Source organism: Carcharhinus amblyrhynchos, chromosome 25 (genome assembly GCF_965287045.1).
Source record: "Carcharhinus amblyrhynchos chromosome 25, sCarAmb.v2.hapA, whole genome shotgun sequence".
NCBI classification, from domain to species: domain Eukaryota; kingdom Metazoa; phylum Chordata; class Chondrichthyes; order Carcharhiniformes; family Carcharhinidae; genus Carcharhinus; species Carcharhinus amblyrhynchos.
In genome coordinates, this window is record NC_137348.1 from 15,890,496 (window position 1) to 15,917,865 (window position 27,370).

Consider the following 27,370-nt stretch of genomic DNA (forward strand, 5'->3'; position numbering starts at 1 on the left):
TGTTGGTAAAATGATAAGTCAAGTTATTGAGGTGCCAGAGACCAACTGTAATTTACAGCACTTTAAACTTTATAGAGAATAGAAATTGAGAGTCACTGTGAGCACATTGCACTGCACTGGACCCCAGTCACTGTGAGCACATTGCACTGCACTGGACCCCAGTCACTGTGAGCACATTGCACTGCACTGGACCCCAGTCACTGTGAGCACATTGCACTGCACTGGACCCCAGTCACTGTGAGCACATTGCACTGCACTGGACCCCAGTCACTGTGAGCACATTGCACTGCACTGGACCCCAGTCACTGTGAGCACATTTCATTGCACTGGACCCCAGTCACTGTGAGCACATTTCATTGCACTGGACCCCAGTCACTGTGAGCACATTGCACTGCACTGGACCCCAGTCACTGTGAGCACATTTCATTGCACTGGACCCCAGTCACTGTGAGCACATTGCACTGCACTGGATCACAGTCACTGTGAGCACATTGCACTGCACTGGACCCCAGTCACTGTGAGCACATTTCATTGCACTGGACCCCAGTCACTGTGAACACATTTCATTGCACTGGATCACAGTCACTGTGAGCACGTTACACTGCACTGGATTACAATTACTGTGGACACATTACACTGCACTGGACCCCAGTCACTGTGAACACATTACATTGCACTGGATCACAATTACTGTGAACACATTACACATTAAAGTTTTTAAAGCCTTCAGAGTTTGCCTTCAAGCAATCCCTTACTTGTTTTAATTAAGTTATTTGGTATTTTGTTTTTCTTTATACTTCCTCCTTGGGGTTATAAAACAAAACCATGTTCTCACTAAACATAGCTTAAAGAAATGGAGGTGTTTATGCAACTTGCAAGTCGACAAGTTGGGACAATGTGGTCAGGATGTAGGAATGGAACCAATGTAGGTTAATCTTCAGAGCCTATGGGTGAGGAATAAGACCATAAGACATAGAAACAGAACAAGGCCACTTGGCCTGTAGAGTCTGCTCCACCATTCAATCATACCTGATATTTTTCTCATCCCCATTCTCCTGCCTTTTCCCCATAACCCCTGATACCTTTATTAATCAAGAACCTATCTATGCCTTAAAGATACTCAATGATCTGGCCTCCACAGCCTTCTGCGGCAAAGTTCCATGGATTCACTACTCTCTGGGGTGATACACTAGTTTAGTTTATTTGTTATTGTCACAAGTAGGCTTACATTAACATTGCAATTAAGTTACTATGAAAATCCCCTAGTCGCCACACTCCGGCGCCTGTTCGAGTACACTGAGGGAGAATTTAGCATGGACAATGCACCTAACCAACACATCTTTCGGACTATGGGAGGAAACCGGAATATCCGGAGGAAACCCATGCAGACACGGGGTAAATGTGCAAACTCCACACAGACAGTGAGCCAAGCTGGGAATTTAACCCAGATCCATCCCTGGTGCTGTGATGTGGCAGTGCTAACCACTGTGCCAGTGTGCCGCCCACACTTCTCAAAGTGTGAATATTATCAAAGTTGCCTCAGAACACCAGGCCTGCAAGTGTTTTTTTTTAATGTGTGTGGGGGTGGGGGATAAATAAAACCTGTAGAAGGCAGATGTCCTGGACCTTTCTTGAACTCTAAAGTTGGCACGTACGGTGTTTTTGAATTTTAAACTGCTGAAAGACCAATGCAGTGATTGCAGAGGGGAGCCAGGTTACATTGCACTGGTGTTAAGAAACAAGTAAAATTAATTGTCCTTTCCAGTAATGCGTTGCACTGTTACTTGGCATCAATCTGATGTGCTGTTGTTACTATTTACCAGCAACTTTCTTTTTCTTACTTGGTTTCTAGAATATTCTATGTATCCCATGATTCCCAGGATTTAAAGATATTCAGCTATATTGCCAGAGATGGCATCAGTAATACCTTCCGATGCAATGTGTTTAAATCCAAAAAAAAGGTTTGAACCCTTTTCTTATATTTGGTGTGCATGTGTTTTTTATTCAGTGTAGAACACGGCTCCGTTTTCATGAACAGAAGTTGTCAGAAGCAAAAAACCTTTCTCCAAAAACACAAACCTGTTGCTGAAGTAACATTCCAATATTGAAGGCTGGTAAAGGCTAAAATGGCTGGGGCTCTTTTCTCTAGGAAAGAGAATCATAGACTCCCACAGTGCAGAAGGAGGCCACTCGGCCCATCAAGCTGACTACAATCCCACCCAGGCCCCATCCCCACAACCCCATGCATTCATCCTAGCTAGTCCCCCTAACACTAAGGGGCAATTTAGCATGGCCAATCCACCTAACCTGCACATCTTTGGACAGAAGAGGGGGTGAGGGAACCTGATAGAGGTCTTTATAATTACAAAAGCATAAGCTAGGGTAGATGTGGAGAAGGTGTTGCCACTTTGGAAATTCGTGGCATAGATATAAGATGGTTACTAATAAATCCAATATGGAATTCAGGAGAAATTTATTTTACTGAGAGAGTGGTTAAAATGTGGAACTTGCAATCGCATTGTGTAATTTACCCTAAATTTAAAGCTACAGTCCCAAAATACAATCTAATTAATCTCATAATTGCAGTGATTGAGAAAGGAATAGAAGGGTTTGCTGATAGGGTGAGACAAAACAAGGCGAGGGGAGACTCTGGAGAATAAATACCAGGGTAAGGGTCCAGCCTCAATGGCTGAGCGGTTAAGGCATTGGACTTGAAATCCAATGGCATTTCCCCGTGCAGGTTTGAGCCATGCTAGCAGCAAGTTCATTAAATAATTAAATGTTAGGGTAGCCCTGTTGGGCCAAGCAACCTATTTATATTCTGTAAATTGGATATGCATTCCTCAGTATTCATCCTGGTTTGCCTTTCTTAATGTGTAGACTCCAGCAGGGAGTGTCAGGCTGTCGAACTGCAGGAAATTCTGAATTGCAGCAGTTGTGTTTCCCACATTGCTGCTTTTTTTTAAGAGTTGACTAAACAAGTCCATCTGTTCTTACACAACAGTGTACCTCAGCCCCTTCCTTTGCTAGGCTGAGACTCCTCTCATCCAGGAACTTTGCAGCAAGCAAATGAGACTCACTTCATTAATTAGACTAGCTTTGAAGCTGGGTACCACTGCACCCTGCTCTGTTACAATAAAATGCATTTCATAATTAACATAAAAAGTGGAATCAAATATATTTGCCATGTTACTATTTGGATCATATAATACTTGTCAATGTCCCAATGTAATGTGCTGCTCGGATCCTGTAGTTTCTAAAATGATGGGATTCGAGCAAAGTGGTAAAATGCTGTTCTGTTTGGATGATCTGCAAGTGTATCTACAATTCACCAATCTTTCTGCCTCAGAGCCAAGCAATGCGAATTGTCCGTACAGTGGGACAGGCCTTTGAGGTCTGTCATAAGTTGAGTTTACAACACGCTGAACAGAATGCTGATGGGCAGGCGGATGGTGCAAGCGACAAGGCAACAGAAGTGCTGTTCACTGGAGGTAAAGTCAGCCTTTCCAACGTAATCCTCCCCTCTGGGAGATACCGTGAGGTCCACCTGGCAGGTGTAGCTGCCCAGTGGTGTTAGGTTCACTTAATGTGGTGGAACTAATGCTCCTTATTTCAGTGTTTGATTTCAGCTGTGTGGAGCTGCTGTTCAGCATCTGTACTTTGGAAATGAAGTGTAGCTCAATGTTCTGAGCGAAGCAGAAAGAAAATACGCTCCTGAAAATTGGCAGCAGTAATTTCCAGATGGTGAACTCAACATTACTGTAAAAATAGAACTGACAGTTGTTGATAAAATATAGAATAAACTCACTTGGGACAATATTGTGCACTGTTCTGGTCTCCATATTGTAAAAAGAATATAGTGGCATTCGAGAAGCTAAAAAAAAAATGATTTGCAAGGATGATCCTGTAACTGAGATGTTAAAACTATCAGGAAAGACTGAACATACTGGAGGTTTTTTTAATCTACAAAAAGGAGAAACTGAGGGGTAACTTGTTGGAGCCCTTTAAGATAACAAAAAGGTTTTATAGGGTAGGCATAGAGAAGATGTTTCCACTTGTGGTGTAACCCAAAACTAAAGGCAATCGGTATAAGATTGTCAATGTTCAACTCAGTAAGGAGTTTGGGAGGAATTTCTTTACCCAGTGAATGGTTAGAATGTGGAGCTTGCTGTCTCGAGAAGTAATTGAGGTGAATACTATGAACATATTTTTGAAAAATTCATTTATGGGATGTGGGTATCGCTGGATAGGTCAGCATTTACTGCTCATCCCTAGTTGCCCTTCAGGAGGTGGTGGTGAGCTGTCTTCTTAAACCGCTGCAGTCCCTGAGATGTCGGTACACCCACAGTGCTGTGAGGGACAGAGTTCCAGGATTTTGACCTACTGAAGGAAGAGGAACGACGATATATTTCCAAGTTAGGATAGCGATGTTCCCAGATATCTGATGCCCTTGACCTAGATGGTAGTGGTTGTGGAAGATGCTGCCAAAGAAGCCTTGGTGAGTTCCAACAGTGTATCTTGTACACGCTGCTGCCACTGTTCATTGGCAGTAGAGGGAATGAATGTTTGTGAAAGGGTTAGCAATCAAGCGTGCTTTTTTGTCTTGCCTGATGTTGAGCTTCTTGAGTGTTGTTGGAACTGCACTCAACCAGGCAAGTGGAGAATATTCCATTACGCTCTTGACTTGTGCCTTGTAGATGGTGGAGAGGCTTTGGGGGAATCAGGAAGTGAGCTACTCACCGCAGGATTCTGAGACTTTGACCTGCTTTGATAGCCACAGTATTTATATGGCTGGTCCAGTTCAGTTTCTGGTTAGGGGTAACCCCCAGATTGATAATATGGGATTCAGCGATGGTAATGCCATGGTAATGTCAAAGGGTGATGGTCAGATCCTCTCTTGTCAGAGATGGTCATTGCCTGGTGCCGGTGTTGCATGAATGTTACTTGCCACTGTCAGTCCAAGCCTGTATATTGTCCATATCTTGCTGCATTTGGACATGAAGTGCTTCAGTTCAAGGGGAAGTTAAATAATCACATAAAGCAGAAACTGATAGGAGGATATGTTTATGAGGTTAGGTTAAGAAGAATGAGAGGAGGCTGATCTGGAGCAAAGATACCAGCATGGACCACTGGGTCTTCTATGCATTAGACTCCATGTATCTTTGTATATATTCAACACCAATAGTTGTTGTGAGAAGTGTATCCGGTGCTCATTATTGGCTCAGCATTCTAATCTTCTAACTTTCTTTAACTAGGCCATCAGTTACCTGGAGCAGAGAAGAATGGGATGATGGACAAGGATGTGGAATCCTACAGCCCCAGGGAGTTACCGTGCAATGGGATTGAACTGGAAATCATTCACTCAACACAAACACGTAAAGAAAGAAATGATCAGGTACTTTGATTAAGCAGGCTGACTATCCTTAGGATATAATTATTTCCTTCTTTCAATTTGATTCACACTGAACTGGAGGTTATCCTCCATGCGTATACCAAAAGTTCAAACACACGATGCCGATGTGATGGTATCAACTGTTTGGAGAAATCAAATATAGCACAGATGGAAACAGTATCTGTGCTATATTTGATTTATGTAGCACATATATATAAATCCACCATTCAGTCCATCGAATCTGCCGTGGACCACAATCCCACCTAGGCTCCATTCCTGTAACCCCACATGAGTCTAGTGAATCACAATCTCCACCGCCTGGAAAGGCAAGGACAGCAGAAGATACCCCAATACTTTCAGGATCTCTTCCATTCTGGCTTGGAAATCCATCAGCAATCCTTCGTCATTACCAGGTCAATCTTCAGGAACTTTCTACCTACGAGCACTGTGCAAGCACCCACACTGCATCGTTCAAGAAACAGAGTTATCACCAACTTCTCAGGGCAATTAGGGTAACCCCACATGTTTACCCTGCTAATCCCCCGACACTAGGGTCAATTTAGCATGGCCAATCAATCTAATCTTTGGACTGTGGGAGGAAACTGGAGCACCCAGAGGAAACCCATGCAGATACAGGGAGAATATGTAAACTCCACACAGGCAGTGACCCAAGGCCAGGATTGTCCCTGGTGCTGTGAGGCAGCAGTGCTAACCTCTGTGCTGCCATGCTGCCCAGATAGTACATAGCTTCTTTCCTTGATGTTTTTGTTTATTGATTATCAGCCATGTGCCTGATCCTTCCCCTGTCTCCAGGTCCCTCAGTATATAATTCTGCACAGAGGGGGAGGACCATCCATAAAGTTTCACTGAATTGAATCTTAAAGTTTCACTGAATCGCACACAGGCAGTCACTCAAAGCTGGAATTGAACCCGGGTCCCTGGCAGCAGTGCTAACCACTGTGCCACCTTGCTCCTTTGAAGCCATTCCCAATTAGGTGAGCTCAGATGAAATATGAGGGAAACTGAAACTGGGTCTTACGGCTGGGGGAAGTTTGAGGGTGGGTTTGATGGGCAAGGGAAGGGTTTGAGCTCCAGAGACAGCTAAATAAATAAGTAGTCGAGATTGTTATTAATGATGTGGGGTGGCATTTTCTGGTCTTGCCTGACACAGGAATCATTGCAGGAGGGGCAGAAAGTTTGACAGAACCAGCAAATGATCTGTTCCCTCTGGTTGGGACGGGATTGGAAAATCCCAACATTGGAGTTTGGACATAGAAGACAGTAGGGCTGGAAATCACAAGTGAATTACTATACTAAAGAATAGGCTTTTCTAAACAAGTTAGCCATTCCATTGCTTTTAAAAACTCTTCTTCCATATGTGGGCCTGGCTGGCATGACCAGCATTTATTGCCCATCTCTAATTGCCCTGAGAAGTTGGTGATAACTCTCTTTTTTGAACGATGCAGTGTGGGTGCTTGCACAGTGCTCGTAGGTAGAGAGTTCCTGAAGATTGACCTGGTAATGATGAAGGATTGCTGATGTATTTCCAAGCCAGAATGGAAGAGATCCTGGAAGTATTGGGGTATCTTCTGCTGTCCTTGCCTTTCCAGGCGGTGGAGATTGTGATTCACTAGACTCATTCCTGGGGTGAGGGCTTGCATTATGAAGAAAGGTTGAACAGGTTGGGCCGATACCCAGTTAGAGTTTCGAGAATGAGAGGTGATCGTATTGAAACATAGAAGATCCTGGGGGAACTTGATAGGTTGGATACCAGGAGGATGTTTCCACTTGTGGGAGAGACTAGAACTAGGGCACAAAGTTTAAGAATACACGGTCTACCATTTAAGATGAAGATAAGGAGAAATATTTTCTCTGGAGGATGATGTGCAATTCTGTTCCTTGGAAAGCAGCAAAGGATGGGTCATTGAATGTATTCAAGGCTGAGTTAGTTAGTTTTGGAGAGACAAGGAAGTTAAAGGGTAGAAGTTGCGGGGGGCAAACAGGAGAGTGGTGTTGAGACAATAATCAGATCAGCCATTATCTCATTGAATAGCAGAGCAGGCTCACAAGGCTAAATGGCCCATTCTGCTCTAAGTCCTATGTTCCAGTGCAGCCAATAGTGAATAGGGTGAAATGTTTTGCCAGTGGATAGGCCTTCAGTCAAGTGGACACTTTCCCCTGTCTCAGGCTGAGCGTCTTATCCTAAGTGTTGCAATTGCAGCTATCCAAACAAGAGAACCAGAGATCATGTATGCCATGTATATCACATACTAATTAGAGAGAGATTAACTTGTTTAGTACTCTAATAGATCAATAATGTCTGTGCAGTTTATTGCTGTAATGGTTTCACTGACAGTTTATTGCAGGTCCTTGGAACCTGCATTAATATTCCAGTGCTGCTACAGGAGTGCTATGATTATCAAATCTCTGCTATTGGGTGCAGTTACCTCAATGGGTGAGGATTTAGAAACTGTGCATTATGGATTATATCCCCTCCCCACCTTCTACATTAAATGTATCAATATTTCTCTCCCTTAATGTGGTGTATCTGTACAAATATTGTACATGTGCCCATAAGACAGTAATGTTCAATTTAGAATTCTAGAATTTTAATATACTATAAAGAATCAGATATAGACTCTGGAATATTGCTATGGCAGGGGGCTCGGAAACAACCCTGCAGATCATTTCTCAGGAAAATCAATCGATTGGATCAAGTCCCCGACAGCATGTATTACACAAGCCCATTTATAATTGCCAAGAATTCAACTCATGGGGGTAGAAATTGGTATGCATTCCACCAGTATTTTGGGGGCATAGAGAAGGTGCAGAATGCACCAACGTAGCAGTAGTGTGAGGTGACCTGCTCCCACTTAGTGCAGGGATTAGTCCCATGTCCAATCTTCAGCTCTTCTCCATTCAGGGTCCTCCGGCCCCTCCCCATTCAGGGTCTTCCCCCATTCAGGGTCCTCCAGCCCTTCCCCATTCAGGGTCCTCTGGCCCCTCCCCATTCAGGGTCCTCCGGCCCCTCCCCATTCAGGGTCTTCCCCCATTCAGGGTCCTCTGGCCCTTCCCCATTCAAGGTCCTCTGGCCCCTCCCCATTCAGGGTCCTCCGGCCCTTCCCCATTCAGGGTCCTCTGGCCCCTCCCCATTCAGGGTCCTCCAGCCCTTCCCCATTCAGGGTCCTCTGGCCCCTCCCCATTCAGGGTCCTCTGGCCCCTCCCCATTCAGGGTCCTCCAGCTCTTCCCCATTCCGGGTCCTCCAGTAGCTTCCACTGATGCCAGCCAAAGGTAAATATTCAAAACTTTTGTTTTAAAGAAACCAATTTCCTTTTTGCAGATATGTATGCAATTCCCCTTTGAAGGTTCCAAGTGAAGCTGCCTCTGCCATCCTTTCAGGCAGTGCACTAATGAACCACATCACAACACAACACAGCGGCTCTCTGTGACAAGGTTCTTTTGGCTGGAATAATTTAATTGTAAAAGGGACAATTCCAGGAAGACCCATTGATGCATACCCTGCTGCATTTCTTCATCTTAGAACCTGAAATCTAATTGCAGAAGCCTGTTACACAGCTCACTGCACATCTTATTGGCCTCCTGTGAAGCTATTGATGGGAGTATTGCAGGAACACACTGACAGCACTCTCGGGTTCTCAGGAGGATGAGCTGCCAAAATGGCCGAGAGCACGTATCCTGGGAGGATGAGGAGAGGGTGGACAGAGTGAACTTTATTTGGGTGGTTTTGCTTTTAATTTATTTTGCGTGAAATCTATAGCATCAACTGGAATGTCCTTGACTTGTTCCCTTTTCCAGGATTCTGAGAATGGGGCTCCTTTTGCTTCGTCAACCCAGCTGCCACGATGTCCCAGCAGCCAGTGCTCCTCCCCAACCCCGCTGGCATCCCAGCACCACCTACAGCTGCTCCAGCATCAGCTCCTACAGCAGCAACAACAGACCCAGGTGGCTGTGGCACAGGTTAGTCCCCCGTTACCTGGCAGGGGAGTGGGTGAAGGGAAGATCCTCAAGTTTAAAATATTAGAAATGATTATCCAGGAATAGACTATAAAAAGTACATTATGAAACATGACTTCAAACAGATCTCCAGGCAGCTTAAAAGTTCAGAATTTGGAAATGCATGTGTGTAAATTGTTGGGTACAGTTGGTTTTTAAATGTATACAGTCAGTTCAGTTTTTCTCATTTCCTGTACCTTTTCAGTCCCTCATCCTCTGTGAAGCATTCTAACACCTGCTTCCGACTGACAGTGTCTTATTACACAAACTGCAGTTTACACTGGTGAAATTCAGTCACTGGACCACGCTGTCTTATCTGAGATTCTGCAGTGTTAATACAAACAGACTGAGCCGTACTAGCAGACTGGTGAGAAGATAGTGACACTGACACAGCCCCTCACAGGAGACGTATTACAGAGATCGTCTTTCTTACACTCACACCTTAACTTAGGTTTCAGTGTGATTTGATTTGATTTGATTTGATTTTACTATTGTCACATGTATTAACATACAGTGAAAAGCATTGTTTCTTGCGCACTTTACAGACAATGCACACCGTTCATAGAAAAGGACAGGAGAGAGTGCAGAATGTAGTGTTACAGTCATAGCTAGGGTGTAGAGAAAGATCAACTTAATGCAGGGTAGGTCCATTCAAAAGTTTGACAGCAGCAGAAGGAAGAAACTGTTCTTGAGTCGGTTGGTATGTGATCTCAAATTTTTGAAACTTATTCCCGACGGAAGAAGGTGGAAGAGAGAATGTCCGGGTGTGTGGTGTCCCTAATTATGCTGGCATAATTTCTGAGGCAGCGGGAAGTGCAGACAATGGATGGGAGGCTGGTTTGCATGATGGACAGGCTTCATTCACGACTCTTTATAGAGTTTGGCGATCTTGGGCAGAGCTGCAGCCATACCAAGCTGTGTTATAACCAGAAAGAATGCTTTCTGTGATGGCTATGGCTGTTGTATGTGGCTGTTCGCAGGTAAATATCAGTGCCACCTCACAGAAATTGTACAGGGAAGGCAGTTACCAAGAGCTTTGTGGCACATCTTTATCCAGCTATTGCACTGAGTAATGAGCAATGTAGATTGTCTGGGTGTGTGTTGACACAACATTGCCATGAGGTGGTGCTGTAGGCTGACCCTGTGCTCTATCCTCTCTGATGTTCCTTTCAATGGATCATAAAGAGGATTCAAACGCTGCAGTGTGAGCAAAAGATTTACCTCCGTTTGTCTCATAAAGAAACATTTAACTCTTCAGTCACCCAATTTGACATGCTGTCCTGCCTCTCTCCTGGTCACTACTCTGCCTTTCACTCTTCCTCCTCTGATCATTCTCACTCATCTCCCTCTGATCACAGCCTCTCCTTCATTCCCTTCTGCTGGTTACTTCTCCCTCCCTCTCTTTTCTCCCTCTGTCCCATCACTGAATTCTTCCTCACTTTCCTCCCTCTCTCCCTCTGGTCACTCTCCCTCTTGTCACTGCTCTTCCTCACTTTCCTCCCTCTGTCCCATCACTGACCTCTCCCTCATTTTCCTCTCTCTCCCTCTAGTCACTCTCCTCCCTGTCTCCCTCTAGTCACTTCTCCCTCCCTCACTTTTCTCCCTCTATCCCTTTGATGACCTCTCCCTCACTTCCCTCCCTCTCCCCCTCACTCTCCTCCCTCTCTCCCTCTGGTCACTCTCCCTCTTGTCACTGCTCTTCCTCACTTTCCTCCCTCTGTCCCATCACTGACCTCTCCCTCATTTTCCTCTCTCTCCCTCTAGTCACTCTCCTCCCTGTCTCCCTCTAGTCACTTCTCCCTGCCTCACTTTCCTCCCTCTGTCCCTTTGCTGATCTCTCCCTCACTTTCCTCCCTCTCACCCTCTGATCACTTCTCCCTCCCTCACTTTCCTCCCTCTGTCCCTTCTCTGATCTCTCCCTCACTTTCCTCCCTCTGTCCCTTCTCTGATCTCTCCCTCACTTTCCTCCCTCTGTCCCTTCGCTGTTCTCTCCCTCCCTCCCTTCTTGAGGCTCCTGCACACTCCTGGAATCGGTGCAGCATTTAACAACAGAAAGTGCCCGGGAGCAGATGTCCTTGTTTTACTGAGAACTGTAATTGAAGGGAGAAGGGCAATCATCAGGAACTCCTCCTAGGTTGGAGCAGAGTAGAAGGGAAACCTCCAGTAACCCAAACGGTGCTAAAATTTGAAAGCCCAAAGGAGGAGCGATTGAGATTCTGGTAATGAATAGAGATGGTAAAAGAAGCTTTAATCTCAGCACAGGGTGTGGTAGGGAGGAGCAAAACACGTAGAATGGTCTGCTTGAAGCTTGAAAAAAGCAGAAAGAACAGTTTGTACCATTGTAACATCAATGGAGAGGAAGAAAGCATCTTTGATTTTCCCAGCAGAAATTTACTGAGAGCCCAGGTCATAACGTTCTCTTCATTGGTCATGAAAGGGCTCGAGACAACTGCAATAAGCAACCATTTTATTGAGCGAATGACTAATCTCCGCGGAGCAGACAGACGTCCTTGTCTGTGTGATAAAGAATCCATCAAAAATTCTATCTTTACAATTTTAAAATGAGCACAGCAGGACAGCTCTGATCATATTATGATGGGCTGCTCACAAAATTACCAACAGCAAGAAATAATAATCCCAAGTTAATGATTACTTTGTAAAGCAGTGAGACATCTAGGAGGGAGTTGAAATTGATAATATTTGAGATGGGTTTTACTTTCATGGTTATTGCTGGTACCTTTAACCCATTAGTTATGTTGTAATGTTACCATAGAATGCTCCATCTATTAGATATTTGATATCCAGTTGATATTGCTCTGTCAATTTCATTTATTTTACAGTCATAGAATCTCTACAGTGCAGAAGGAGGCCATTCAGCCCATTGAGTCTGCACCGACAACAAACCCACCCAGGCCCTCTGGTTTCCTCCCACACTCCAAAGATGTGCGGGTTAGGTTGATTGGCCATGCGAAATTGCCACTTGATGTCAAGGGAATTAGCAGGTTAAATATGTGGAGTATAAATATATGGGTGTAACCCCATATATTTAACCCGCTAATTCCCTTGACATCAAGTGGCAATTTAGCATGGCCAATCAACCTAACCCACACATCTTTGGACTGTGGGAGGAAACCGGAGCACCCGGAGGAAACACACACAGACACGGGGAGAATGTGCAAATTCCACTCGGACAGTAACCCGAGGCTGGAATTGAACCAAGGTTCCTGCAGCTGTGAAGCAGCGCTGCTAATCACTGTGCCACCCAATCACGGATATGAAGCTCGTAAGGTTGTTAAGTTTTGGGACTTTCTCTTTAAGGTAAAATAGTGGAATGAAGCGAATCATGTGGCTTGCTTTGGATGTGGCCTGATCAACAAGCTGGGGTAACTTGATTGTTAAAGGTTAAAGGATAGCTCATGTCGATTTACTGGGAAGAAGATGCAAGGTATTCACACCTGTAGATAACGGACAGGATTTCCTAGTCACTGGAGATTCCCATCTGAGGTCAATGGATTTTGGCTTGTCCATTGAATTCTCGGTCCTGCCCCCATGATTCCTGCAGTAGACTGGAGTAGACAGTTCAGGCCAATGGCAAGAGCACCTGTTGGCTGTGGATGGACTGAAGGTCACCAGATCTCACAGAAAGCTGTCAGGCATGTAGGGTTTTAGAAAAAGATATAGTTTAAGATGTCTATTTAACTTCAAGGCAGAATGGATTTGTGGATCACTAATTAGCATTTTTACCTGAGTACAAGATCCATGTGATTTACACTGAAATGGGGATGGGCATTGGGAAGGAAAAGTCAGTAGAAAGGCATTGTGATGTCAGGTTGCATGTTTTTTTAAGATATCCCTGAACCTCATTGACAAATCAGTCTGCAAGAATCTGAGAGAGGGCAGAGAGAGTGAGGCAGTTAGTCCTCCATCTGAAGCAAAAAAAATACTGTCTTTATTGTTCACCATGTTAAAGGTAAGTGGGCATTCACATTTAGATTAAAAGACCAAATACATGAGGTTTTTAACAAAGGCTGGAAGATCTGTCTGGCTTTGGCTAAAAGGAGAAATCTCCTGGGTAACCCTCACTATGAAAATCAGTTTTAGGATTAGAAGCTACCCAACCAAGGAAGTAAAAAGGCAACTGGCGATCAGGACCAGAAAATAGATTTGGACTGGTTCTGTAAGAATAAGTGTTCATTGAGCGACAGTTTAAAGTATTACTAAGGCAGAAAAGTTTTAGCTATATTAAAAGTTAAAGGTGGAAACTTTTCTATAGTTTAGTGTTGAAGTTGCCTACAAAATTAGTGTTTAATCAATGTTTTTTGTTTAAGAACATAAGAACATAAGAAATAGGAGCAGGAGTAGGCCATCTAGCCCTTCGAGCCTGCCCCGCCATTCAATAAGATCATGGCTGATCTGTCGTGGCTCAGTTCCACTTTCCCGCCCTCTCCCCATAACCCTTAATCCCCTCTCTTATCAAAAACCCATCAACCCGCGTCTTAAAAATATTTACCGAGGCAGCCTCCACCACTTCAACGGGCAGAGAATTCCAGAGATTCACCACCCTTTGAGTGAAGAAGTTCCTCCTCAACTCTGTTCTAAACCGCCCCCCCTTTATCTTGAGGCTGTGCCCCCTAGTCCTACTGTCTTTTTTGAGCGGGAAGAGTCTCTCCACCTCTATCCTATCCATCCCATTCATCATCTTATACGTCTCAATGAGATCTCCCCTCATTCTTCTGAACTCTAACGAGTACAAGCCTAGTTTGTCACAGCAAAAGCCTTAAAACTTGAAACCCTGTTGTTTGATCCTTCCAGTTAGTCACTGGAAATTCTTTTTTAATTTCTTTTTCCAATTTAATTTTTTTTAAATACCTTTTTTAAAGTTCTTGGTCTGTACTGGAATCATAACATTAATCCTTTAAAGTATGTGGTTTTAAGCGTTAAATAGCAGATGAATGTCACCTGAATACTCTAAGCATTTGTATCCTAATAGAGACAGCTGTAATTAATAGGTCATTGAAAGTGAACTACTAGTTACTGTTTGCCTCAAGGCACCAGGTACCCTGGGTTCAGTTCTGGCTTTGGGTGACTGGAGTTTGCACATTCTTCCCGTGTCCATATGGGTTTCCTCCGGGCGCTCAAGTTTCCTTCAAAATTCAAAGATGTGTAGGTTAGGGGGATTGGCCGTGGTAAATGTTTTGGGTCACGGGGATAGGGTGGGGAGGAGGGATGCTGTTTTGGAGAGTCGGTGCAAACTCGATGGGCTGAATACCTGGTTGTACGGGGGATGGAGACAGAAACCAGGACTCAGTGATTTCCAGAGAGCAGGAAACCTGCAGCAAACTGATTGACCAGAACAACGTCAACATCTTGAGCAACCAATCACAAGGATACAGTGGCCCCACCATAAATTTAACAGAAGCATAAACACTGGCATGAATTCAAAGCTGAAATCCCATCACTTGATTCAAATGCCTATTACAGAGCAAGTGAACTGTGTTTTAGGACAGGTTCAAGTCTGTATTAACAACAAATCATTCATGACACATAACTGGGACTAAACAACAGGTTTGCAGTAATGGATTTATGTTCAAGCTATCTCACCAAGTCGAGAATACATTGTGATGATTCTAATGCTTGAGTATCTGAGAGAGGAAACACAGTTCACTACATTCAACATTACTCAGAATATCCAGTGATGTTTACCAAGCATCATTGTCCTTATTTGGCTTTGAACGTCAGCTAGCGTTTGATTAGATGCTTTGTTGTATTACAACAGCACAATGAATGTACTCGACCAAGCTCGAATGCAAGTGCTTGAAATCTAAAAATAACTTTCAGCTATTCACTGAGCTGTGAGCTTGTTTATGGTACCATCAATCCGTGCAGGTGGCGGGGTGATGGGATGGAGTGGGGGGGGCGGGGGGGGGGCTGCAGTTACCTCACTGAGTACAAACGCAAATTACAGAGATCGATCCTTCTATTGTGTCAGGTGCATCTGTTGAAAGACCAGCTGTCAGCTGAGACTGCAGCTAGGATCGAGTCCCAGGCACGTGTTCACCAGCTGATGCTACAGAACAGGGACCTCCTGCAGCATGTGTCCCTCTTAGTCAAGCAGCTGAAGGATCTGGAAAACAGAATGTGTGCACAGCCAACCGGTAAGGAGCATTGCAGAGACTCAGCAAGTCCATGTTGCCCGACTATGAAGAAAAATAAAGACTTGCCTTTAAATAGTGCCTTTTGTGACCTCAGAATATCCCTATAGTGTTTTACAACCGAAGAAGTTTTTTTGCAATGTCATCATTGTTGTAATGTACCAAACACAACAGCCATTTTGTTCTGTGGTATTGCATAATAATGATCATAACCCAGGCCAATTTCTTTTCAATTCAGACTTGGTAAAGTTATCTCATTAATCAATAAATGCTCCACAGTATCTGAATCCCCATCACCCATCAAGTACCACAGAGTCCCATTCTGGAGGGTGCGACTTCCGATGGAAGGTTTATTGATGTGCAAGTTTGTCATTCACTAAACAAATATATACTTTCAGTAACTCAATGTCCATCCCATAAGTTGGAGCAAGCATGATGGAATTATAGGTAATTTTAGATACCGGGGGCAATCTTTGCAAAGAAATTCTCAGTCCAGGACAAATGTGAAAACGGGAGAGTTTCTGATCAGTTTTTTGGGCGTCCCAATCTGTGATCTCATGCACTTGAAGTGAAAAGAAAACTTCAAAATCCGTTTCTCGCCCAGAGGGGGAGGGTTCAGATCGTAAATCACTCAAAAGCTGGCTGAGAGAAGCAGAGGACACAATTACGCATGCATCGTCCCTCTGCTCTGAAAGCAGCAGAGGCCTGTCACTCAGCCTCTCAGTTTTCAGACAGCTTCTGTGGCCTCAATCTGGCCAGCTACCATGGGGGCCTGCGGCCTATTGCAATCTCCAACCACCTGGACCAATTAACCCTGCGACCGCCCCCCTGGACCAATTGGCCCTTTGACTCCCTATTCCCCACCCAGGCCATTCCCCCCTCCCTTCCCCGCCACCGATCACAATGCAGAGTGGCAGCGGGGCCCCCTCCCTCCCCCCAGCCACCCCCATGGCCAACCCCCATCGCCCCCCTCCCTCTCCCATTGATCACAATTGCAGGGTGTGCAATTGCAGAGTGTGACAGACAGACTAGCCGTCTGGTCAGGGTAGGTGGGAGCAGGCCAATGACAGCTGCAAGACCAGGGTCAGACTTCACTGGGCAAAAGAGACTGATACAGGGATTGGAAGAGGGGGGAGGTGCGGTGGGATGCACGGTGTGGAGCACGGTGTGGAGTGGGGGATCGATGTCTGTGGGGGTGCTGCTGATTCTGGGATATGGAGGTGGAGGGAGTGTGGAGGCTCCATTAGAGAAGGTTAGTGGTGAATTGGAGGCCTGAGAATGGGAGAGGAGGTAGGAATTGGAGTCGGGGTGGGGGAGGGAGGGGACACAGGGAAGTCAGAGGCCTCATAGAGAAAGTCTTGGGTGGGGGGAGAGATGCCAGGTCACAGGGTTAGCCAGGCAGGCATGCTGGAGCTAGCAGGCAGTTACTACCATGATTGGGCAGCTCTCAAATGGGTGCAATGTTGTTTCCCAAGCCTCAGAAAGCCCACCGTTCACTGTTACAGTCAAAAAATTGAATAACAATATATCTAAATTGTCATCCCACCGCTTCAAAGTCATCAGTCAGTCACCCACCTTCCTGTTTTCATTTTGGCCGCACATGGGCTCATTGGTGTTGGGAGTTTCTACAGATTTTAACTACCCTACCACCACCTGACCCAAACTTACCCATTTATTTGATTAAAATTCCCTCTTTTTTGCATAAATTGGCAGATATACATTGAATGTCAAAACCATAGTAGAAGCGAAGCATTAAATACTTTAAAACAATTGTAGCTCACTTCCTTAAACTAACCGTCACTTCATAACTACAGGTTGTAGATTGATTAATTCCCAATGATCCAATTGGCAAGGACAGCAGCTAATAATATGTGATAAAAGCCTAAAATCCAGGAGTGAGGTGAGTGTAGTCGTATTGTATCCACTAGCAATTACTGTAGGTTATAGAGTCCATATAACCTACCATGTACCATGTCTGTTGCAGAATAAAGACTTCCAGTGTGTTCTTCTGTCTCCTGGTACAATCTAAAACTCTTGTTGGGAGGACATCACTTCATTAGTTCCAAATGTTGTGTCCCCTAATATCAGTAAGATATAGTGATAACTAATTATTGTGTATGGGGATCATTTGTACATAAAATCACTTCAAGTCTGTTCCAAAGTGGGTTACCATAGATGGACTCTAGCCTTAAGCATGTTGAAGCCTACAAACCATGTGTTTTATCTCTTCTTTAAAAATCCTCAGCTGATCCAGGTTTGAGTTCAATTTCGGAACAAATTTCATTATTGAGTCTTCATCACCATGATCTGTTAATGAATGGACCTTCCACCTCAACTCCTGGAAAAGTTCCTCCTGCTTCTTGGGGACCAAGCACACAGACTTGCCATGACCACGGTCAGTCTTTCAAAAATCTCATGAACTTGGGCAAGGAGAACCAGGAAAATAGCAACTGCTGGACGATGAATGGGAAGAAAGAGGCAAGTAGAAGGATTGAAGGCTTGGAGAGCAGTGAAAAAACTCCTGCTAGGGGAAAGCTTGTAGCTGAATTTCAAATGGATGACCTGGGCTTGGAAGCAAAGACTGAAAGGTAGAGTTAAATGTATTGTTACTCTGTTTAACTATATGCTCCCAACAACCCTACTATCTTATCTTTCACACTATACTGTCCCCTCTCAGTTGGAGTAGACACGTGAGCTGGGGGAGGTTAGTTTCCTGGTGTTTTAACACCTCCTTCGCTCCATGTCCTTCACAGAGAAACGTGGGCTGTGCTCACTCTCTCACCTCAGAGATAAAATATTTTCCACGCCTTTGTGTTCGTTCTGCTTGCCTGATGATAGCATAACTGAACAAGAAACAAAAGGCAATCCACTGAAGAATCTCCACCGTGGCCTTACTATCAGAAAGCAGCAAGGTGGCACATTGGTTAGCATTGCTGCCTCACGGTGCCAGGAACCCAGATTCAGCTCCAGCCGCTTGCGACTGTGCGGGATCTGCACATCCTCCCCTTGTCTCCCCAGTTTCCTCCCACACTCCAAAAGTGTGTAGGTTAGGTGGATTGGCCATGCTAAATTGCCTCTTAGTGTCCAAAGTGTGTCTAAGGGAGGTTAGTGGGACCAACACATGGGGTTACGGGATAGGGCCTGGATAGGATGCTCTGTCCAAGAGTTGGTGCAGATTCAATGGGCCAAGTGACCTCCTTCTGCACTGTAGATTTCTATGATTCTAAAATACCACTCCAAAAATATACTGTTTTCTAAATTTTAGCTTGCTTTCTAATATTTTAAGAAATAAGCACATATTCTGTTTTCACCCCGACTTCCTCTTGTGTGGAAGATGCTGACTGCTGCTAAGGTCAGGTTCCATGGTTCGGAGGAAGGACAACAGTCTGCCAGCCAGTACCTCTCACCCAAGTCAGCTATCTTCCTGCGACACCCTGTGGAGTTGTTTTATTACAGTGCAAGCTATTTCCATCCTTGCCCGATGTCAGTGTGCACACATAAATGTGCTTAGACAATGATCAGAATGCAAAGACTTTCTGCTGTTCCATTGGCCTGAGGATGATGAAGTCACGTTGAAGAAAACAAAGGGTCATCCTGACCTGAAACTTTGGCTCTATTCTCTGTCCAGAGATGCTGTCGGACCTGCTGAGATTTTCCAGCATTTTCTGTTTCTGATGCTGAAGTCCACTGTAACTGACTTGGCTGTGATCAGGCAACTCAGCACAGCCCAGGACTCCTCATATCCTACACTGTGCACAAAGCTGTGGAGAGTTTAGATAAATCTGCTTTCAGTGCAGGTTCAGGCCTGATTTGACCGAGACCTTATTGAAATCAACTGGTATCTTTGGCAACAGAAAACTAGAATGCAGCTACAGCATACAATAAAGAATCGAATGTTGGCATTTATAGCTAAAGAAATAGAATATAAAGATAAGAAAGTATTGTTGCAACTGTACAAGGCATTGGTGAGGCCACACCTGGAGTATTGTGCACAGTTTTGGTCCCCTTATTTGAGGAATGATGTAGCGGCATTAGAGGCAATTCAGAGGAGGTTCACTAGATTCCAGTGATGAGGGATTTATTTTATGAAGAGAGATTGAATAGTTTAGGCCTATACTCTCTGGAACTTAGAAGAATGAGAGGAGATCAAATTGAGGTATACGAGATGATAAAAGATATGGATAAAGTGGACATGGAATGAATGCTTCCTCATGTGGGGCATTCCAGGATGAGAGGTCATAATCTTAGGATAAGGGGTAGCAAATTTAAAACAGAGTTGAGGAGAAACTCCTTCTCCCAAAGGGTTATGAATCTGTGGAATTCACTACCCCAAAGTGTGGTGAATGCTGGGACAGAGAGTAAATTTAAGGAGGAGTTAGACAGATTTTTAATTGATAATGGGGTGAAAGGTTAAGGGGAGAAGGCAGAAAAATGGGGATGAGGAGCATATCAGCCATGATCGAATGGCAGAGCGGACTCGATGGGCCGAATAGCCTAATTCTGCTCCTATATCTTGTGAACTTATGAACATTGAGCCATCACTGTGATAGTTACCCATTTTGATCTACGTTACAAAGCGACACGTTTCTTTTCACTAATAAAGTTGGATGTGAAATTGTCAGGTCTCACCGTTGAGCAGGTTAAGCATTTCTCTCCAGACAACCAGGCATCTGGTGCAGGGATTCTGATCACAGATCTAATCACGGTCATTGGAAAACTGCATTTGAGATGAAGAGCTGTGAGTGATCCTAAATACAGCTCATCAACTTTGTGGAAATGAGATGAACTTGAAAAATGAACTGTGCCCACTCAGCTTTCAAAGAAGTGTCATTGGAAGAACTCTCAATGTAATCTTCTTTTGAACTGCAGTGAATGGGCCATTCTCAATATGGAATTATAGTTAAAAGAAAGAGAGAATACTGTAGGTTCTTAGCAATCTATGAATGACCTAAACCTCAGACACGTTGCCAGCTCAGATTTGTCATCAGGTGACTACACCCTTTTGGTTGCCCAGGGTTATTCAGTGCTCCAGCAGAGTGAAGAGGGGTTTCCAAAATAAATCCCCCCACTTTAGTTACCCCCACCTTTACGAGTCGCCTACTTATGGTCTCCTCTGATGACTGTTAAGGTGATTGTTTTCTCTCGTGTGTGTCTAATGCATTGACTATTTTCCCATCGATTGACTGGGGGAATAGCACAATCAAATACAATTTTGTCACACCTAAAGTCCACGTACGAGGGCTTTTTAGCCAGACTATTTGGATCAGGAGCAGAACGTCCAGAGCAGGCATTGTGGTCTTTTCCATCAGGGATGGAATTTGTCTACTCCGATTCATCAAGTTTCACCAAGAAAGCTGTGGTATTAGCCTCACCTCTGGCATTTACTAGCATTGTTGTTTCAAGTTGAATGAAACTTTCTGAGAAAGGTGAATTTCCTCTGGTTTCAGTGTATTCCCAGTGTATAGTCAAACTGATGAAATCTGATGCAGAGGCATATCAAATTATTAATTTTGGTAGGAAGAACACAAAGTGACAATATAAAGTAAAGGGTACAATTCTGAAGGGGATGCAGGAGGGAGGATCTTGTGTATGTGTACTTAAATCATTGGAGGTAGCAGACCAGATTGAGAGAGCAGTTAATAAAGTTAATAAATATAGTTCCCTAAGCTCTATTTAATGATGTGGAGATGCTGGACTGGGGTGAGCATGGTAAGAAGTTAAAGCCCAACAGATTTATTTGGAATCACGAGCCTTCGGAATGCTGCTGCACCCTACTCACCTGATGAAGGAGCAGCGCTGCAAAAGCTCATGATTCCAAATAAACCTATTGGAATTTAACCTGGTGTTATGAGACTTCTTACTCTATTTAAAGGGGCATTGAGTAGAGGAGCAAAGAGATTCTGTTAAATTTGTGCAAAAGAATGGGTCTGCCTAAACTGGAGGATTGTATTCAGTTCTGAGTGCCACGTTTCAATAAAGATTTGAAACATTCGGGAGTGCAGAAAAGATGCATGAGAATGGATCTGGGTTGAGGAACTTCAGTTACGTAGATAGATTGGGGAAGTTGAGACTGTTTTCCTCAGAGGCAAATTGATTTTGCTTTGATTTATTATTGTCACGTGTTAACATACAGTGAAAAGTATCGTTTTTTGCTCGCTATACAGACAAAACATACCATTGATAGAGGAGGAAAGGAGAGAGTACAGAATGTTGTGTTACAGTCATAGCTAGGGTGTAGAGAAAGAGCAACTTAATGCAAGGTAGGTCCATGCAAAAGTCTGACAGCAGCAGAAGGAAGGAGCAGTTTTGAGTTGGTTGGTACGTGACCTCAGACTTTTGCAACTTTTTCCCGACAGAAGAAGTGGAAGAGTAAATATCTGGGATGCATGGGGTCCTTAATTATGCTGGCTGCTTTGCGGAGGCAGCGGGAAGTGTAGACAGAGTCGATGGATGAGAGACTGGTTTGTGTGATCAATTGGGCTACATTCACGACCTTTTGTAGTTTCTTGCGGTCTTGGACAGAGCAGGAGCTTTACCAAGCTGTGATACAACCAGAAAGAATGCTTTCTATGGTGCACTTGTATAAGTTGGTGAGAGTCATTGTTGACATGCCAAACTTCCTTCGTCTTCTGAGAAAGTAAAGGCATTGGTGGGCTTTCTTAACAATAGTGTTGGCATGGGGGGACCAAGACAGGTTGTTGGTGATCTGCAACCCTAAAAACTTGAAGCTCTCAAACATTTCTACTTTGTCAATGTTGATGTAGACAGAGGCATTTTCTCTTTTACGCTAGAGAAGGTTGAGAGGAGATTTGATAAAGGCATTCAAAATCACAAAGGCTCTGGATGGGGTAGATAGGAAGAAATTGTTCCCGCTGGTTAATGGCACTACAATGAGTGGGAATAGATTTAAGGTAATTGATAAAAGTAGTAATGGAGATGTGAGGAAAAACTTCTTCATGCAGTGAGTGGTTAAGATCTGGAGTGCGTTGTCTGTGAGTGTGGTAGGAGTAGGTTCAATCAGATAATTCAAGAGAGGACTGGATTCTTATCTGACAAAGAAGATCTTGGGAAGAAGGTGGGGGAATGACGTTGGATGCATTGCTCATTCGGAGACCTGGGACAAGTACATTAGGCCAAATGGCCTCCTACTGTTCTGTAATAGTGCTGTGATTCTACATTAATTTTGGAAGCAGTGAAAAGCCCTTTCTGCTGATCTTCTGCCCTGAATTGTTTCTGCTGCGTTCCCCTCCAAATAGCTGTTGATAAGGGTGATGTTCTCATCAGCATGGGATCCATCTTTTACACTCTGTGCATTCATGATACCGTATTCAGTGTGAGATGTTGAAAGATGGGTATTCCCCCTCCAGCCTATTACCTTGCCTCTCCTAATGAGGTGATTGAACTTCCTGAGGCTCTGTTCTCTAGTCTAGGGAAGGTGAGACAGTTGGTGCTCAGTGCAGTTGTCATCTCTCCCTAGGATTATTGGTACAGAATCCCAGCAATTTGTGATTCCTCCAGCAGAACCTGGAGGTCTGCGCTCGTAAAATTTAGTGTTCTTCCCTGACTGGGTGCCGTGCCCAGCCGCCTTGTTTGAATGAATGTTCCAGTGGTTCGCCCTTTTCAATTGTATGAGAGAAAGATTGATGAGAGTTGTGATGAAGCCTGATGAGAGTCAAGTGAGTGAATGAGCCCTAATACTGTTCTCTCTTTAAACAGCTCTTCCTAGCTTGCTGCTGGAAATGTGCACAATCAACAATCCTCTTGAAGACTAAACTGAGCTGCACAAGATTGTGCCCATCTTACGTGAATTTTACACAGCTGTTACACCAATGGTTATGCTAGTGTAAATTTACATGCAGACACTGCTCTGGCATACCCACTGGCTCAAATCTTTAACCATAGCTAAAACAACATTGCAAATGACCAGATCCATTTAGCCCCTGATCAGAGACCTGAGGGGTCGACTGTTTCACACTCGGGGTGACTGGAACTTCACCAGTTTGTAACGTTGCCATCGGACTGCCACGTCCAGCTCTTCCAGTGCTGAAATGAAGCATTTCTTCCCACGTGATTTTGTTAAATATCTGCAATGACAATAGAGGGTGTATCAGAACCCTGCCCATTGACGAGCAGTGAGAATGTGGTTAAAATGGTGATCAGGCATTCCCAATGAGTTCACACCTGCTGCCATTTTAATCACGTGATTTCTGCTTGTGAGGATGTGTCTTCCACCTTGTCATTCCCACTGGGTTTAGGCAGGAGTGATGCCCAGCAATCTTAGTGGTCCAGATCTCTCACTAATGCCTGCTCACATTGGCCCTGTCACTCCTCAACACCTTACACACAGGCCCAACTTCATATCTGCCCTTCAGATATTTGCCGTTGATATTCCTTTTTTTGCTGAGTATGGTACTAAATTTGTTAGGAAAACAATTCAATCACAATGAATTTATTTATAGTCTGCGCTTTGCTTCCATCTCCCCTTATTGTTCTTGGTTAAATTGAAAGCCTATTTTTTAAAGATTGTGATGGATTTGAAAATTCTTTAAAATTGCTATTGGCTCCCCATCTCCCAGCCTAAATGGATAAGGTTTGAAACGTGGCCGTCATCCAGCAGTTTGTTTTATGTAACGTTTCTTTTCATGTTGCGCAGTAAGTCATAAAATTAGCTAAATTGCAGACTATTATCATGTCTAGCAGTCAAAAGCTTTCATTGGAATGACAGGGCCACTACTATAAAGATCCATTTACAGACAATGCTTTGAGTAATCTATTGAGACATTTAATTGCAATTGGACAATCAAATCTGGCAAGCTGACTATTTTACACAGCCATCATTATCTTCGAATCACTGTTTTTAATAAGAAACTATCTGCTGGTTGCTGCAGTTTCATGGCTGTTGGACAATTTAGGAGTGAGTGGAATATGATCAGAAAGAGTCTTGTTTGAATTGTCTCTCTTCTTTGTTCAAGGTTTAATCAGGCCATACCTCGCTTAAACCCCCCACCGCCCATCATGAGGAAGCGCTCGACCAGGTCACTCCTGATAGCGACTGAGACAACCTCGCCAGGCATTGAGCAAGTGGTCATGAACAGCCTGCTGCAGAGTTCACATGCATCAAGTTTTACAGATGTTTCCTCCTGTACTTTTGCTGCGTCTGTCTTTGAGGCTGATGCTGGACTGTCCACAGAGGTGCGAATGACTGGGCCTTCACCTGAAGATTTCCATTTTGCAGCCAAACCTCCCACTTCGATCCTCGATGAAGAGTCAAGTGAGAAAAACAGAACTGTAAACACAGCTCCTGGAAATTGTGGAAACCAGCCTTGGACAACGACACCCCTTGCAAATTTCCCAGTGCACGGTCGAGGCAGCAACTGTGATGTTGGAGACTATGCCATGGGCACCCCACCCTTTTCCCCACCAGTTAATGAAACCTGCCTTCACATCAGTTTCTCAGAGGATGAGTTGTTGTACAATGATGCTGAAGACTCAAGGGAACATCCAAGAGCCTCAATGGAGGAAACAGAAGATCAAAACTTAAATCGTCTAACTTCTGGCTGAAGCTGTTGTTCGTTGTTACAGGAATATTTTCTGTTCATCTTCAGTGATCTGCAGTTATACTCTTACATCTTTCAAGAACAGCTGACCTCGAGCTGTAGAAAGAGTCTCAAGCTCTGGAAAGCCTTTCTTAATACTTCCATGATTACTGAAGGCTGATTTGTCTATCAAATGCCCAGTAAGAGAACTGGAGTTTGAATACTAAATGTATTGGAGATCATTGGTAGTCAGGGTTGAATTCAAGCCAGCTATGTACAATTCCAAGTTGCGTTGGGTTCAACTTGTAGATGGGCTACATAAATTTCAAAAGCATCATGGGAATGTGCTATGAGCAGTACACACATTTTCCGGGCATGTAATTATCAGGAAATAGGGGAAATAAAGTATCTTTACAATTTTTTTTAAAGTGTATTTATTGGTCACAAGTAAGGCTTACATTAACATTGCAATAAAGCTACTATGAAATTCCCCTAGTCACACATTCCAGCACCTGTTTGGGTCAGTGCACCTAACCAGCACACCTTTCAGACTATGGGGAGAAACTGGAGCACCCAGAGGAAACCCAAGGGGAGAATGTGCAAACTCTACACAGACAGTGACCAAAGCTGGGAATCGAACCCAGGTCCCTGGCCCTGTGAAGCAGCGGTGCTAACCACTGTGCCACACATCTTGCAACCTTACTGTGTCTGAGGTACCTGAGCTCAAATGTCTCCTTTTTCAATGCAGAGTAAATCCAACTATTGTTCAACTTTGAAAGGTTACCAAAAGTACAGTCTCTGAAGGATGTGGGGGTGAGTTGCATCCACATGAGGCCCCCCAGCGCAACCTGGAGTGTACTGCACATGTTACTCACATCATCCACTTCACATGCTCATGCACACACACACACACACACACACACACACATATACATCTGAAAGGTACTACCTATGAAATGAGCAGGCCACAAACAGACAAAACATGAGAGGGAAAGCTGATGAATTCCACATTTTCTTTGGGTGCTTTTCCAATGAAAGTGATACCATTGCTGAGGCAGGTATCGTGTTTTAGAAAATTTTCATTGTTCACTGTACAGATGGAAGAAGAAGTAATGAAATCAGCAGATGTAACTTCACTGCCATTTACTGAATGGCTGACTAGGAAAGCAATATAAATATATATAAAATTGCAATCTTTACATTGAATCAGTTTTATATTTTATAATAATGTAACTAACTTTGAATACACTACCTGTCTGGAGTAAAACGTTTTTGTGTCTTACATTGCTGATTTGGATCAGAAATTTTGTGACTGTTCTTGCTTTGGATGGTCAGTAATTGTATCGTTTTTGAGTTGCTTCTGTCTTTCACCCATCAGATGATACATTTCCTCCCCCACTTGCTGCTGGGCTATTTGTCCTGTGCTTTAAGACTATGCAAATAATGAATGTTTCCTCCTGCACTTTGCTTTGTCTGATTTTGAATCTGAGAGTGGATAGCCTGTAATGGGAGAATAAACTCCTCTTTGGGCCTTAGGATCTGTGTTCTACATTGAAACCTGCCACTTTTGACAGTGGGCCAAGCATGGAGTGAGAAGAATAGGACTACAAACACCCTGGACCCAATTTTAACCCATTTGAAACCTACCCACTGGCACAGAGTTAAAATCGGGCTTGATATTTGAAAGTTGGAAGAGTTGGACCAAAACAGTTGTGCCTATGCTAAGTTACCACTGCCGTAGCTCCACTGGCAACAGAGGGGTTTGGACAGTGCCAACACAAATTCACTCTTCCCACCACCCTCTCAACCTCCACAATTCAGTAAAATAAGAACATAAGAAATAGGAGCAGGAGTAGGCCATCTAGCCCTTCGAGCCTGCCCCGCCATTCAATAAGATCATGGCTGATCTGTCGTGGCTCAGTTCCACTTTCCCGCCCTCTCCCCATAACCCTTAATCCCCTCTCTTATCAAAAACCCATCAACCCGCGTCTTAAAAATATTTAGTGAGGCAGCCTCCACCACTTCAACGGGCAGAGAATTCCAGAGATTCACCACCCTTTGAGTGAAGAAGTTCCTCCTCAACTCCGTTCTAAACTGCTCCCCCTTTATCTTGAGGCTGTGCCCCCTAGTCCTACTGTCTTTTTTGAGCGGGAAGAGTCTCTCCACCTCTATCCTATCCATCCCATTCATCATCTTATACGTCTCAATGAGATCTCCCCTCATTCTTCTAAACTCTAACGAGTACAAGCCTAGTTTATTCAGCCTCTCCTCATAG

The 27,370-nt window shown here is 44.1% G+C and overlaps 1 protein-coding gene across 1 annotated transcript in view; it reads left to right on the top strand.

Annotated features, from left to right (window-relative positions):
- Positions 1-26,579, top strand: part of LOC145358353 (carboxyl-terminal PDZ ligand of neuronal nitric oxide synthase protein) — a 116,546-nt gene extending 89,967 nt beyond the window's left edge. Inside the window, exons 5-11 of the mRNA XM_080212310.1 lie at positions 1,853-1,961; positions 3,350-3,491; positions 5,256-5,395; positions 9,210-9,371; positions 15,397-15,562; positions 17,805-18,147; positions 24,532-26,579. Coding sequence (XP_080068436.1) covers positions 1,853-1,961; positions 3,350-3,491; positions 5,256-5,395; positions 9,210-9,371; positions 15,397-15,562; positions 17,805-18,147; positions 24,532-25,120 — 1,651 coding nt within the window. The 3' untranslated portion in view covers positions 25,121-26,579. The remainder of the gene's footprint in view (positions 1-1,852; positions 1,962-3,349; positions 3,492-5,255; positions 5,396-9,209; positions 9,372-15,396; positions 15,563-17,804; positions 18,148-24,531) is intronic.
- The last annotated feature ends 791 nt before the right edge of the window (positions 26,580-27,370 follow it).